The 16,410-nt window shown below is 32.0% G+C and overlaps 1 protein-coding gene and 1 long non-coding RNA gene across 2 annotated transcripts; one reads left to right on the plus strand and one right to left on the minus strand.

Moving 5' to 3' along the window:
• Nucleotides 1-3,385: 3,385 nt before the first annotated feature.
• LOC118053308 (uncharacterized) lies at nt 3,386-5,112 on the minus strand. Its single transcript, XR_012167604.1, has 3 exons — nt 4,923-5,112; nt 4,302-4,408; nt 3,386-3,448 (listed from the first exon to the last, which is right to left on the minus strand). It is a non-coding gene; the product is annotated as an uncharacterized lncRNA (long non-coding RNA).
• Nucleotides 5,113-11,953: 6,841 nt separating this feature from the next.
• LOC118053307 (uncharacterized) lies at nt 11,954-15,924 on the plus strand. Its single transcript, XM_073404144.1, has 2 exons — nt 11,954-15,077; nt 15,265-15,924. The coding sequence occupies exons 1-2, from the start codon at nt 11,966-11,968 to the stop codon at nt 15,654-15,656; spliced, it is 3,504 nt and encodes a 1,167-aa protein (XP_073260245.1). The 5' UTR covers nt 11,954-11,965; the 3' UTR covers nt 15,657-15,924.
• The last annotated feature ends 486 nt before the right edge of the window (nt 15,925-16,410 follow it).

The following is a 16,410-nucleotide window of genomic DNA, read 5'->3' on the forward strand; positions in this document are numbered from 1 at the left end:
ATGATAAAATGATTTTTTAAATAATTATTTTTATCACATCGTGAAGTAGTTAGATCCGAAATAATTGTATATCTTTCAATATTTGTTTTTTATAAAAATTTAGATCTAAAACTAATATAAAAAAAAGTGATGTCTAGCTTATTTATTTAAAATTGTTAACATTTAAAATTTATCAAAAATATTTTTTTTTACCGTTTAGTTTTAGTTTTAGAGCTTGATTTCTTTCTATTCATTATACACTGCTTCGGTAATGTATGTTTGAGCATATACAATTCGTAATGAACGCTAAATTAATTATACACCGTGAATTGAATATTTTTGAAGGAAGAGGAAGAAGAAGAACTAATTTCATGCGTGCATGAACAACTAATTACCTTTGCACAATGTTCAAATAATGTTTGCAAAGAATGCAAAGAATGCAAAGAGTCCTGAATCTGAATTCTGATATTATTAAGAACCAAGTCTCATCTTCTGATCATCAAGCTTGAAAGGCTAGCTCTACTCAGTTTCAATATCATTCCTGCACTGTCATGTTATAATTTCCTGATTCTGGGACCATTGAGCTAAAACTGGACATCCTGCCTGCCATGGGCAAGTAAAGAAAATGTACTTCTTGCGAGGAGCGAAAGGTTTTTGTTCTTAAAAGATATACAAAATCTCATCCTTTTCTTGAGTGATCAAGTGGAAGAGTGAACCAAAATTAAAACAGAATAATTGATTAGGAATTTTACTTGTGAAGCTAACTTCTATGCTCAAACCTTGTAGATGTCACTAAGGACAGAGCTTAGCCATGGCATCATTCTGATGATACAGTGAGTTGATACTGTAATGTTTTATTTGTTTTAACACTTACGTAATTTTCCTATGTTGCTTTGAAATGCAGGAATCAGAGCACAAATATTTAGCTGCAAAAATGAAGTTCAACACGGTGAGGTTTCGATCTCTGAAGGCAATTGTTAGGCCTTCTTATTTTCTCATCATTCTAGTAATTCTCTCCTCAAGCTCACACCATCTTGTTTTGTCGTTTTTCTTTATCAATGTTTGCCACTTTTAAAGTTTGTAGCAGAACTTACACACTCTTGCTTATCATAGTAGGTTCTTTCAAGTTTCATGTTCTCAGAATTGTGTGTGATGATTAAGCAATCCAAAAACCGCGTAATGTCTGAGTCTGAAGGAGTGCGTAACAAATCTTTTTCAGAGATTCAGATGACTGCAGGACTGCTGCACCGCCTGAACTCGTCAGCATCAATACATAAGGACTTTTATCTAACAATGACATTTCCATCAATCTTTCCTGCCACCCTCCCTCTCTGGTTTAAGCTCGCTATTTACCTAACAATGACATTTCCATCAATCTCGGGAGTTTATCCTCTCTCCAGGATCTGAATTTGGCAGGAAATGATTTCTCCGAGTTGCCTGCCGGCATTGGCCACCTTGCGAAGCTAGAGAATTTGGACCTGTCAGACTGTCCAAATAATCTATTTATCTCAGAGATCCTCTCGAGTTTAAGAGCTTTGGTGGCACGTGATTGCACATCATTGGAAAAGGTGTCAATTCAGTCAAAAACAGCGCCGGATCTGTACTGGGTGGCTGTGGAAAACTAGCTGAGATTCAAGGCTTGGAGAGTGTAGAAAACAAACCAGTCATTCGCATGGAAAACTGTAACAATTTGTCAAACAATTTTAAGGAGATTCTTCTTCAGGTTTTGTCCAAGGGAAAGCTTCCTGACGTTGTTCTCCAGGGTAGCGATTTACCGCATTGGTTTATGCAATATCAAAGAGACAGATCTTCCTCAATATTTCGTATACCACCCATTTCAGCTGGTTTAAGTCGAGGACTAAGAGTGTGTTTGGTATTGCGGTAGCTTTTGTGGTTATGATTTGAAAAAAGTTGTTTTTATAAAAAGTACTTTTAGTTGAGGTTGGTTTGAAAAAATAAGTGTTTGGTTAAAACTGTGGTTGAAATTGAGATTGAAGAAAAAATAGTTTAATGTATTTGGTTAAAAAAATGCTTTTCAAATTGAGGTTATAAAATAATTTTTAAAAAATATATATTAATATTGATGATTTTAAATTTAAATATTGTAAAATTAATTACTCCTATTACATCATGAAATAAATAATACTTTATATAAAATATTATTTATTATTCCATTGAACTATTTATAATTCTATTACGTACAAAATTCATCCGATAAGGACTATAGATTCCATGGTTTTTTTAGCGTGCAACAAAATCAGGTAAAATATCATCAGAAACAAAATTAGAATTGTGATCAAATTCCACAAATATTACATCATCATGCGATATTCTTTTAATTTATGTAGTATTATTAAATAATATTAAATATTATTTTTTTGAGTAAAACATAATTTTAAAAAAATTAAAATTTTTTTACCGGGTCGGACACGGTCCAATGAATTATGTTCGTGTGAATAGTGAAAAAAATTCAACAGCGACAGGTTAATGCGAGGCTTCTCGCATTACAGGTGAATTATAATTCACCTGGGCACTGTTACGAATAGTGTACAGGTAAATAAAAAGAAGCAGCGGAAGAGAAGCAGCTCCCAGCTGCTTTTGCAAAACCATGGTTTGATGGAAAAAATTATGGACCCATCAAATAAAAAACAGCTTTTCTTATGCTACCAAACGCTTGGTAATTGTCTGGACTGTCTATGCAGCCATTGAAGTTGCCAGATGGACAGGACCGTTCTTGAGCATTACATTTCCAACTTGCTTTTCTCTTTGTTCTGCACGACCGGACATTTCTTCAAGGCACGAGGTTATGATGGAGATCATTCTTGGGTGATCTATATCCCATTTAGCAGGATTCAAGGTGCAATAGAAGGTGGAGACGAATTGGAAGTGTCTGTCAAGCCAGGCGATAATACTATTATAAAGAAGTGTACAATTGTAAGCAAGTTATGATTTTTATCCTATAACTTTATTAAGGAATTACTTGGATTATATATTAGTTGTATTATAACTTTCAATATGAATTTCAGAGATTCAGATTCAGATCTCAGACTACTATACATAGTGTTTTCTAGCTTATTTTTAGAACAATTTAAAATTATCAACATTTAGAATTTATCAAAAGTCGAGTTTTTTTTTATAATCCAATTTTAAATTATCAACAATTTTAAGTTGAAACTTCATGTGAATATGCAGCTTTTATTTCCTGTGAAATCAATTTTAAGTTTATAAAGATCGTTTACCTTCTCAATGTTTTATAATCCAATTGATGGACAGCCGAAGAAAGGAACCAGCAATTTCAAATTACGTGAATACAACTTAGTACCTGATCAGTTAGAGAACTCCTCAGTATCTGATGAATTGGGATAAATGAAACAGCTGAAGATGTATAATCACATAAAATCTCAAAGGAATTTAATGGTTGGATCTTCTAAGATACAATCTTTATCATAAATCGCTGACGTGAAAACCCCTGCTTTTAATTTATACGGGCAACAGTATGAGTATTTTGATGCTAAAGGGGTAATTATCTGGATCTTCTATTGAGAGCAGGGTTGAGATTTTCATGGAATCATACACAATGCAATCCCAGAACTCATGCTTGAGAATAAAATGCCAACAAAACTGAGGTTTCCTTTTTTCACATCTATTTCTTTTTTGATGAACATGGTGCAATTTTGTTCAAGCCAAAACCAGACAAGGCTACAAAGGAAGTGGCTGTAACCCAAAACAAGAAAGAAGAGTAATATCCAAACACCAAAAGTCTACAGCCCACAAACAATGACAGAAAAACATATAGGAACAAGAGAGAAGGTCATTCAGCAGCTAGAAAATGATCTAAATAGACAAACTGTCAAGAACCTTGCGAAGAAACACAATACTGATGTGCCAAAAAACTGACAACCCCTTGCATAGAAACCAAAACCACTCAAGAAACCTATGGCATAGAAATTAACCCAATGGAACACAACCAGCAGTTTCATCAAATTAGCAATCAGATAGGTAAAGTACGGGACACAAAGGGCACAGCATAGCTGATTTTTGCTCTTAAAAAAATGCAGGGAGATGAAGTCCATTAAGTCAAACCAACAAATTCAAAATCAGCAACACCAGCACACTAAAGACAGGAAGGAAAAAGTTCAAAGGATGCAGAGATGAAAAACACCTAATTCAAGTAAAGTAAAACACAAGGGTCGACTTAGCTGCAAGAAAAGGCCATAACCCAATTATTATCTTGGTTCCTAAAATGCAAACTTCACTCAACTGAGAGGGGAAATCAAGAAGGCAACCAAACAATCAGTATAAAACAATGAGCAGATTAATACCTGTGACGAAATAAGCATTCTCATAATCAGACTTGAGGATCATTATAACATCATCAATACCAGAAACAGTTATCTCATCTCTATCTTTATTGTTCACTTTCTCTAATCTACAGAACCAAAAGGAGAAAATAAACAGTTAATTAACAATCAATACCTGAAAATTCAAACACACACACAGCATAATCCCTAAAAATCCACGAAAATAACACCTCATAACAAGAAACAAAACTCTAATTAAAAGTCAATATTTTTATGTTGCCAATGTCATCAATTTTCTTTCCCACGAAGTACAGCATCCAAAAGCAGCAATTTTTTCAAAGAGGGCTTTGAGTTTCTTTGTTTGGTTTCCATTTTTTTCTCAAAACCCTAAACTACACACACATAACCCCTCAACATCCGTAGATTTGGGCCTTGTCCCCTCTTAGAAAAAAAAAAAAAAAAACATAATCAAAGTTCATCCTTTTGACATGTCAATGTCATAATTCATCTTCGACACGAAGAACAACATTTAAAAGAAGCAATTTTGGAAGAGGGTTTTGTTTCATTTTGTTTGTTTCCGGACATCTTCCCAAGAAACAACCAGAAAACGCAATTGAAGAGGGAGAATAATAAGGAAGATACCTCTCTTTGCCTGAGAAGGAGAAAACCCTTAAAAGCTCTGTGACCCCACTTACAGCCAATTTCAAAATCTGTGGGGTTTTAGTTCTAGTTTGGCTCTTCTTTTCATTATCTGTTGCTCCTGAGCAGCATCTAATTCCATGAATTCTCTGCAAGATTAATGCTAGTTTGGCTAGAAAGAAGAGAGAAATTCAACTTGAAAATTGAAACTTTGACAGAATGAATAATTTGAAGGGTGGGTCCCTTGCTTGTTACCTTAAAAGTCATTAAGGTTGTTGGATTAGAGAGCATATTCCCGCCATTTTTGTAACAGACACGGAATGGAATCAGTTAGTCAGTCCATGTAGGTGTCATTTCTCGAGTACTGGTAGTTCTCGAGTACTGGTAGCCACTAATGAGCTGCCTGTTCAAGAATTTTTTATTGTTTGTTTTTTGAAAAGTAGTTATTGAAAAATTATTTTTAAAATTTTTTTGTATTTATTTATTATTAAAAAAGTTAATCAACGAAAAACATTATTCGGTAAAATACTTTCCAATCAATTTCAGTTAAAGAAAAATTTGACTTAGTTTTCAAGAAAATATTTTCCCTTTAGCTGTGTTTGTTTTCCGGAAAGTGGTTTTCGGGAAATCACTTTCCAAACTTTCTTGTGTTTGTTTGTCATTAGAAAAATTGGTCAATGGAAAATACTTTCCAGTAAAAGTAAAATTTGGCTTGGTTTTCAGGAAAGTGTTTTCCTGAAAACTTTAAGTGGAAAACACTTTCCGAATGTTGTGAAAAATTTAGAAATGTCATTATTTGTTGATTATATCAAATTTGATCCTCAAACTTTTGATTACTATATATATTTTGTTTTGAATATTTATTTTTCAATTTCATCTCTTAAAATTTTATTTTTATATTAACTTTGGTCCTTATTTTTACAATTATTATTTGCTTTTTCCTTATCATTTTTTTATTGAAATTTTTTATCTATCAAATTTGGTCCTCATTCTTTTGATTGGTACTTATTTTATTTGAAATAATTTATGAAATGTTGATTATTATTATTTTTAATTTCTTCATCTTTCATTTTTTTTTTTAATTTTTTAAATTTGATCTCTATTATTTTGATTATTATTTATTTTATTTGAGATAATTTATGAAATTATATTTTTTTTTCAATTTCATTCTCATTCAACTTTTTAATTTGTAAGATTTGTTCCTTATTATTTTAATAAACTTGAGAAAAATAAAATATTAATAAGTTATTTTCTAGCTCATTTTCTATTACATAACCAAACACTAGAAAGTGTTTTCCAACTTATTTTCTATTACACTACCAAATATCGGAAAATATTTTCTCGAAATTCACTTTCCTGGAATTCACTTTTCCCAGAATTTACTTTCCAAAAATAAACTACTTTCCAGCAAACAAAAAGGAAGCTTAGCTTTTCTTTCGGCTATTGTTGGGGGAGTATGAAAGTTATTATTTTTTAAAGTATATTTTTATTTGAAAATAGATAATAATATTATTTTTTTTAAAAAAAATATTTTTAATATTAATATATCAAAATAATTTTAAAAATAAAAATATTATTTTCAATTAAAAATATTTTTTAAAAATATATAAAATACAATTTTAATCACACAAATAAATACTCATCTAGTTGGATGTAACATATTCCTCCAACTTTTATATGTTAATTTTTAATAATGTTAAATGTTTGTGTTAAAATATATATTTTTAATATATTTATTTGAAATGTATTTTTTTTTTAAGTATAACGAATCTACTCCCATATCCCATCTATCTATTTATTTCTTTAATATAGTTGATGAATTTGTATAAGATTCTTTGAAAAAAAAAATTAATAAAATAAAAACATATCAAAATAACTGAATCAAGATATTTTAAAAGGAAGAATATATATTTTTTTTAATTTTTGATAAATAAATGAATCAATCAATGACAAAAAAAAAAAAAAAAACAAAGGAAGAAAAAGAAAATGATATAAAATATTGGGTTGCGTGTGTGGTCCTAGCTCAGGCATGAACTGGGCCTGCTCCATGAAACAAAATTTTCTACACGGGCCTTTAAGACCCATTTTTTAAACACAGTTAGCCGCAGTCTAGGCCCCAAAAAAAAAAAAAAAAAAAAAGAAGCTTGAAACGAAGACAAATGTGTATTTGAACCCACAATCAAACGGTTAGAATCCAATTTTCTTAAAGCCACTTTGTTTGTCTTTGAAAATCTTTGACAACCAATTGTTGGTATTTTAATATTTTTAAAAAAATAAGAAATGATTCTTAAGAATCAAAATTCTCGATTTTAATTTGCCAGTACCATTATTCCTTATATATGCTCTTATTAATGACCAATAATTAGTCAAATTGAAAGAATTCAATGAATGAGGAAAACATTAGAAAAAACAAAGAAAACGATTGTCGGATCTTAAATTCATAAGATAAGTTTATTTTGAATTAAATATTTATTTTTTTGTATTTTTCAGTGCTTAGATGAGAAAAACTCGTTGAAAAATAGCATTAAAAAAAGAAAATTGATAATTAGAACAATTTCAGTGACAAAAAATATCGGTATTAAAGTCAAGGGTATTTTCATCAAAATAAAAAATTGGCTAAAATTACAAAATATATTATTTTTTCAAAATAATTGTAACAAAATACATAATCTAAATGTGTGCGAAACCAAATTAACAATTAAAGATATATATATATTAAATTCTTTGTCTTTTTTTCTACATTCTTCTTTAATGTTGGGATTTTTGTATTTTTTTTTAGATTTTTTCAAATTTAATCATTCGGTTTATTTTGAACCTGCACTCTTGACCGTGGTGGAGCCACGTAGAAACAAAAGAGGACAATTGCCCCCTTAATTTTTTAATATTAAGATATTAATATAATAGGTTGATGAGAGTTTGATACACGGAAAAGTAAAAAAAATGAAAAGTTATTGTTGAATTATATTTTAATATAATATATATGTACAGCTCATTGACTCAAAATTTTTATAAACAGCTAGTTCACTCAATTTGTTTTTTTCTTTCACTAATTAACATAAAGCTTCTTTACATTTTGATATGTTATTGAATGCCTCTCTCACTCTCATGCAAATTTCTCTTTTTTTAGCTTTATGAGGTAATTTTTTTTTTAAATTTATTTCATTATCTGATTTTAGTTATATTTTTTTTTATAATTAGTCATTAAAAACATTAGGATTTATGATAATTTAGGGGTTTTGATATGAATGTATTCAAAATAAATGTTTGAATTTACTAATTTAATTAATTAAATATTTTCTTTTTTATTATAAATGAATAAATTAATGTTCATACAAAACCATTATTTTTGACATCTCGTGTATTGATAGAGTATATTATTGAAATTATTTAACCGAGATCTCTTAATTCATTATAATCTTGGATTAATTATTAATTAAGGTCTCTTAATTTATAATGTACATATATTGATTGTCATTTTATATCACATATTTGTTTGTAATTAATTGTTAATGAGATGCTTGGAGTTAGGAGATGCATAAGTTTAAATTCTATAAGCTATAATTTTTCTCTCTCGGCATTTTCTCTTATTTGAAACTAGAATATAATATTAAAACTTGTTTTATATATTTGACTTGGTGAGTTCATAAAACTTTTGTGTGTTTTAGAAATAATTTAAATGTCTAGAAATGATTAAGTATAATTTAATTAACATACTTATTATATGCATATAGATATGAATTGAAATGAGTTTTGATGAATTGATGTGTATTTTGCTATGAATTTCATATGAAAAATCTAGAATTATTGTATAACTCAATTGACTATTGTTTAACAACGAATTATTGTGTAGTTCTGTTAATTATTATGTAGACACTAATAATAATAAAAAAACTAGAAGATTCATAAATAAAATTAACATATCATTAGACAAGTATTTCAAGCGTAAATACTTTAAGAATGAAAAATCTTTTAAAATTTTAAATTATGTAACTCAATCAACTTCAAAGAAAAATTATATTAAAAAATTATATAATATTTCTTATTAATTTGTGTCCTCATCTTAAAAACTCTGGCTCCACCACTGACTCTTAATATATTTCAATTTGATTTATATGACTTCCCGTGAACCTACACTTGCAAAAGAAAGAAAGTATAACCAATCAACCTACAATTAAAGTAGTTCATCATGAATCACACTATAACTGACCACATCTATAAATTTATTAAAATAAAATAAGATACACACATATATATGTGTGTGTGTGTGGTAGAAAAAGACACGGAAAACAACAGCCCACATGTCGGATGTGAGAATAGATAGCTTGACTGTATACAATTATACATTATGATTCCATCACAACACGTTTTCCATAAACACTTTATCATTGTTATAAATATCTCGATGCATTAATGAGTTTCTATTTTCAATAATATCTCTGTGTTTATGTTGTTAAAGAGAAATATAAAATAATTCTTGAAATCTTAAAACGATTCTTTGTTAAGCCCACAGATTAATTCAATTCGTTAAATTCTTTGTTTCTGTACTTATACAATTAAAGATAGATATACTGAATTCTGTCTTTTTTCTCCATCCTTCTTCAATGTTGGGATTCTTATATTTTTTTTGAATTTGTCATTCGATTTATTTTGAACCCATATTCGTAATATGTTTCAATTTGATTCGTAATATGGTATCGTATGAACATGTTTTAACATTTGCTATTTTATATGACTTGCTGAGAATCCACACCGGAATCTGTGGCAAATGAAGGGGAGCATACTAACTACTGAATTTCCAAGTACTTCATGATGCATCTACTCTATTAATTAGCAAGTTCAAACCCAATGAGCACGATAAACGTGTTATTGGTTGGTGAAGCTTTCATGTCATATACAGAGAGGCCGCCAATGCGACAGTTTGTGACATTTCATTGTAGAAGAAAAGAAAAGAAAAGAAAGGTCGTCTCGGACCATTCAACCACGATAAAAAAGCTACAAAGCTGTCAAATTCTGGAATGTGAAAGCAAAGAAAACCACAATAAAGCTGCACTGGAAAAAAAGGAAAAAGAAAAACCAAAATTAACGTGATTGGCAGTGATACGTACGTTCCGTCCACTTGACTAAAGAAGAACCAAAGAGAACATGACTTCCATGGCACAATCTGGGGCCAAGGGAGTTTACTAGCTGTTGCATTTCCATGTTCATGATGCATCTACTCCATGAGCATGATTAACAGGTTATTGGCTGGTGAAGCTTTAATGGCATAATGCTGTGACGTAACAAGAAGCAATTAACACGACAAGTTGTGACCTTTCTTGACTGATTCAACACTAGCTAGCGATCTATTCATCTTTGCTAATTACGCACAAAAACAACTTACAACAGATCCACACATGATATCACAGGCAATATCGGAAACTTTATACTGCCAAGAGACTAACCTGCAATAATATCTTATTAATTATCTTTTAGATTTATTTTAAAGAAAAAATAGATATAAATAGAAGAGATAACTAATCCTAAGTGTAGATATACATGCATACAACAATTTTCGATCCACTGTCTTAACATGTCATAAGACTATTATCCTACTGACATTAATAGCTACATCCAATACTCACCAATAGACGATCCTTGTAAAAACCAAACCATCCCAACTGTTAAGAACAACTAATTTTGAAACTTGAAAATAAAAAAACTTGACAAGGAAGAAGTTGGTTTCCTCAAAATAATAGAAGCCAAAGATAAGAAGATTTTAAGGAAATAATACAATTGGTAACTTTCTTCAATAATGTTGGATTTATCACATCGAAATCTTTTTTATAATACCAAAATTATCATCTGACCTTTGGTATGACTACTGGTTGATTTCATCACAATAAATGAATTTTAGCCTTTCATTTTTTGTTTGCTAATGAATAACTACTGGTCTTACTTAGTTTGGATGCTTTTTTTTTTCATTTAGAAAAATAACCCCATATTTCTTTAGTTAAGATAAATGAAGAAACAGTGATCTATCTTTTATACTTCAATTATTTGATAAATTGACCATTAAACTATGTGGTTAGATTGTTTTTGTAATAGATCTTATCTTGTAATGATTGTGTTCATGATCAATCATTAACACAACTTGTTAATATTCTAACAAGTGTTTATTGTTGTTGATTTTTATTAGAGGACTATTCTTTTATGATTCCAAAACTTATTCTCTTTGTAAGATGTATTGTTTAGCATCATTCTTTTGTACTAGCATATTGTTCACATGCCACATCCTTCTGAATTGGATCTTGGTTTGTAGACCTCTTTGCCATCTTTTTTCAAGTATATGAGAAGTTTTCATCTCTAAATTATTTTTTAACCTCATTATTGTGTTTTGATGACTTTTTTTGTGGCTTCTGCTCATGTAAGATTCAAAATTTTGGTCCAAATCCAAGCCCAAGTCAACCTAAATCCAACCTAAGTTAACCTATGGTTAAAAAATATGTTTTCTTAGTTTTGTTTTTATTATTTAATTTAGAAAATTAAATATTATATTTAATAATTTAAATTTTTTTAGCCTGTTTACTACTTTTACTTTATTTTCAGGGTTTATATATAAATATATGCAGTCTCTTATACGAAAACAACTTATTGAATTAGTACAAAATCATGGATAAAAAAATTGATAGTTAGAATGAACAAATAAAAAAAATGAACTTAACAGACAAATTTAAATAATTAAAAATCTGCATGAATTTTAACAATATCCTACAAAATTACTAGTATGAACAACTGAAGGTTTTGAACGAATGAGCCTGCAATTAAGCATCGTTAGAAATTATAAGACTTGGAAATGAATTTTCCCAGGATTTACCAAATCTTCCTCCCAATAAAAAACTGATGTTAGTGTTGTTGACGTATATCAAATTCTGTAATATAAGAACAAAGATGAATAGGAAATTTTGTAATTAAAAATTCCAACAAATATTCCATTTCTTTTTTTCTATAAATACCTATCATTGGAGCCTAGGATCTTCATCTTCCATAGCAAACCATATCCATTCCACATGATGTCCTTACTACAGAAACCAGTCTCAATGTTTCTCCAAGTCCTTTTTTTTCTCCTTCTAATGTGCTTTCCTTCTTTCCTTGCCTTTCCTCCTAATTCCTCTGCAACTTCATTTGGTGCTGCCAAATATGTAGCTGCTGAAGGTAATAAAGAAGCGGAGGCTCTCCTAAAATGGAAAGCAAGTCTTGATGACAACCACAGCCAATCTGTCCTGTCTTCTTGGGTTGGCAGCAGTCCTTGCAAGTGGCTTGGAATCACTTGTGACAATTCTGGAAGTGTCGCGCATTTCAGCCTTCCACATTTTGGTCTGAGAGGTACGCTTCATAGTTTCAACTTCTCATCCTTCCCCAATCTTCTCACTCTCATTCTCTCAAAAAATTCACTCTATGGAACTATTCCATCCCACATTAGTAACCTGACCAAAATCACCTATTTAGACCTGTGTGATAATCATTTCACTGGGAATATTCCACTTGAGATAGGATTGTTAAAAAGTCTTAACTTTTTGTACCTTTGTGAAAATAATCTCATCGGTTTGATCCCGGTCTCTATTGGAACCCTAAAAAACCTATCTATTCTCTATCTATGGGGTAACAAACTCTCTGGCTGGATACCTCCAGAGATTGGATCACTACAATCTCTCAGTTCCCTTGACTTGTCAAGCAATAATTTAACTGGTAGGATCCCTTCTTCTATTGGACATCTAAGAAACTTATCATTTCTTTTTCTCTGGGATAACAAACTCTCTGATTCCATTCCTTCTTCTATTGAAAATCTGAAAAACTTATCCACTCTCAATCTCTGGAAAAACAAACTCTCTGGTTCTATTCCTTCTTCTATTGGGAACATGACTAAGCTCATTGACTTGCGTCTTAATGAAAATAATCTCACCGGTTTGATCCCAACCTCTATTGGAAATCTAAAACACCTACTTGTTCTCTATCTATGGGGTAACAAACTCATTGGCTTGATACCTCCAGAGATTGGATTGCTACAGTCTCTTAGTTTCCTTGACTTATCGAGTAATGATTTAACTGGTAGTATCCTTTTTTCTATTGGAAATCTGAGAAACTTATCAATTCTTTTTCTCTGGGATAATAAACTCTCTGGTTCCATTCCTTCTTCTATAGGGAACATGAATAAGCTCATTGATTTGCGTCTTAGTAAAAATAATCTCACCGGTTTGATCCCAGCCTCTATTGGAACTCTGAAACACTTATCCGTTCTTTATCTAGGAGAAAACAAACTCTCTGGTTTCATTCCTTCTTCTATTGGAAACATGACTATGCTCACTCGACTTGATCTGAGCATGAATAATTTATCTGGATCTGTTCCTCGAGAAATAGGACAACTTGAATCCCTTGTTGAATTGGGTTTGCACACTAATAATCTCAATGGTTCTCTACCCCCTGAGATGAATAATCTCACACATTTGATGAAATTGCAATTGCTTTCAAACAATTTCACTGGCCATTTACCACGAGACTTGTGCCTGGGTGGGTTACTTGTAAATTTTTCAGCCGGATACAATCATTTTTCTGGTCCAATCCCTAAAAGCTTGCGAAATTGTACTAGTCTATTTAGAGTTAGGCTTGAATGGAACCAACTGACGGGGAATATTTCTGAAGATTTCGGCCTCTACCCAAACTTGAACTATATGGACCTAAGTCACAATGATTTGTATGGCGAGCTTACGTGGAAATGGAGAGGTTTTCACAACTTGACGAGCCTAAAATTGTCAAACAATAATATCACAGGTGAGATACCATCAGAGCTTGGAAAGGCTACTGGGCTACAAGTCATTGATCTCTCGTCAAATCTCCTGAAAGGGACAATTCCAAAAGAACTGGGGCAGTTGAAGGCGTTGTACAACCTTGCTCTTCATAACAACCATATTTTTGGTGTCCTTCCTGTTGAAATCCAAATGTTATCTCAACTTCGTGCCCTTAATTTAGCTTCTAATAATCTTGGTGGATCAATCCCAAAACAACTGGGAGAGTGCTTAAATTTATTACAGTTGAACTTGAGTCATAATAAGTTCATAGGGAGCATCCCATCTGAGATAGGGAGCCTACATTTTCTTGGAGATCTAGATCTGAGTGGGAATCTACTGGCAGGAGAGATACCATCACAAATTGGGCAATTGAAACAGTTAGAAACGATGAACCTCTCTCACAACAAACTTTTCGGTTTGATTCCACCTGCTTTAGTAGATTTGGTGAGCTTGACAACTCTAGACATCTCCTACAATGAACTAGAGGGCCCTATCCCCAAAATCAAAGGCTTCATTGAAGCTCCATTTGAAGCTTTTATGAGTAATAGTGGTCTATGTGGAAATACCAGTGGTTTAAAGCCTTGTACACTTCTTACAAGCAGGAGAAAGAGAAACAAAATTATCATTTTGATTCTTTTTCCTCTCCTGGGCAGTCTACTTCTACTACTTATCATGGTTGGGTGTTTATACTTTCGCCACCAAACAAGTAGAGAAAGAATCTCCTTTTTAGGAGAGCGACAAAGTCCACTCAGTTTTGCAGTATGGGGCTATGAGGAGGAGATCCTACATGAAACTATCATCCAGGCCACTAATAATTTCAACTTCAATAACTGCATTGGGAAAGGGGGATACGGAATTGTTTATCGAGCCATGTTGCCAACAGGTCAGCTGGTTGCCGTGAAGAAACTTCACCCATCCAGAGAGGGCGAGCTTGGGGATTTGAAAACTTTTAGAAATGAGATTCGCATGTTAATAGATATTCGACATCGGAATATTGTGACGTTATATGGATTTTGTTCATTAAGAGAGCACTCTTTTTTAGTTTACGAGTTCATAGAAAGGGGAAGTTTGAAGATGAATTTATCTAGCGAAGAACAGGCAATGGACATGGATTGGAATAGAAGGCTTAATGTTGTTAAAGGAGTGGCCAATGCATTATCCTATTTGCACCATGATTGCTCGCCTCCAATCATTCATCGGGACATTTCCAGCAGCAATGTTCTTTTAGATTTGGAATACGAGGCTCATGTTTCGGATTTTGGGACAGCTCGGCTCTTGATGCCTGACTCGACCAACTGGACCTCATTTGTTGGCACCTTCGGATACACAGCTCCAGGTACATACTTGATTTCATTCTTAATACACACACACACACACACACACACATATAAGCAGAACAATACAACCAGTACTATGAAAATGGAGGGTTGCTTTTGGATGCTCTAAAGGTTATGTATAATAAATTGTCATATTAGCAGTACGATATAGCCAGTACTATGAAAAAATGACCAGAATTTTTGCAGAGCTAGCTTACACAATGAGAGTGAACGAGAAGTGCGATGTCTACAGCTTTGGAGTGGTCACAATGGAAGTAATAATGGGAATGCATCCGGGTGATCTCATCTCATCTCTTTCTGCATCTGCATTTTCCTCCTCGTCGAGCTCACAAATCAACCAGCATGCATTGTTGAAGGATGTGATAGACCAACGTATCCCACTTCCTGAAAATCGAGTTGCAGAAGGTGTGGTCTACATTATCAAAATAGCATTTGCATGCCTGCTTGCCAATCCCCAATCGAGGCCAACCATGCGACAAGTAGCTTCGGAGCTCATAGCTCGATGGCCTCCGCTGCCAAAGTCATTCTCCGCAATAACATTGGAAGATCTGATGCCTCAAACAACTGTGACAGATTGAGAATTTTCCAAAAGATTTTTTATAATTAGTATGTGATTGTTTCGATTTATGTATTTTGTTTGTAAGAAATTATTTCACTGCTTTGTATTTTGTTTCTTCAACGATTAATATGTTTTAGGACAGTATTATTATCAAATAAATTAAGTAAAGGCTCTTTGTTATAATGAGGAGACCTGGGTTTCAAAATCCTGTTTCATCCCTTGTAATAAAAGAAATCTTCAATTCAATATTGAGCTGAAATGAATAAATTAGTATTTGATTGTTTCGACTCATGTTCCTTTCAACTTTCGTGCTTTTGTTTATAATAAATTATTTCTCTGCTTTGTATTTTGTTCCCTCAACGATTAATATGTTTTAGGACAGTATTATTATCAATCAAAGTAAATAAAGGCTCTTTGCTATAATGAGGACACCTGGGTTTCAAGATTCTGTTTCATCCCTTGTAATAAACAATATTGAGCTGAAATGAATAAACATGTATAAATTGTAAGCACAAGTGCACTCAATTAATTGGTAATTGGGTGAATAAGAGTTCAGAACATGTTGATGACTAACTAGTGAGGATATATGCATGCAAAGTCATATTATTGGGCATTGTTATCAGCAACATCAAATAGTGAATAGTTCTATGTAGAAAAGGACAAGGTTTAGCTATCTTAGAGGACATAGTTGCATGTGTTCTTCAGTGCAGACCTCCCCACCACCCCTATGCGTTTAGAGCAAATTGTAAGACACCTATGCGTTTGTCCACATG

Source organism: Populus alba, chromosome 13 (assembly GCF_005239225.2).
Source record: "Populus alba chromosome 13, ASM523922v2, whole genome shotgun sequence".
NCBI lineage: Eukaryota > Viridiplantae > Streptophyta > Magnoliopsida > Malpighiales > Salicaceae > Populus > Populus alba.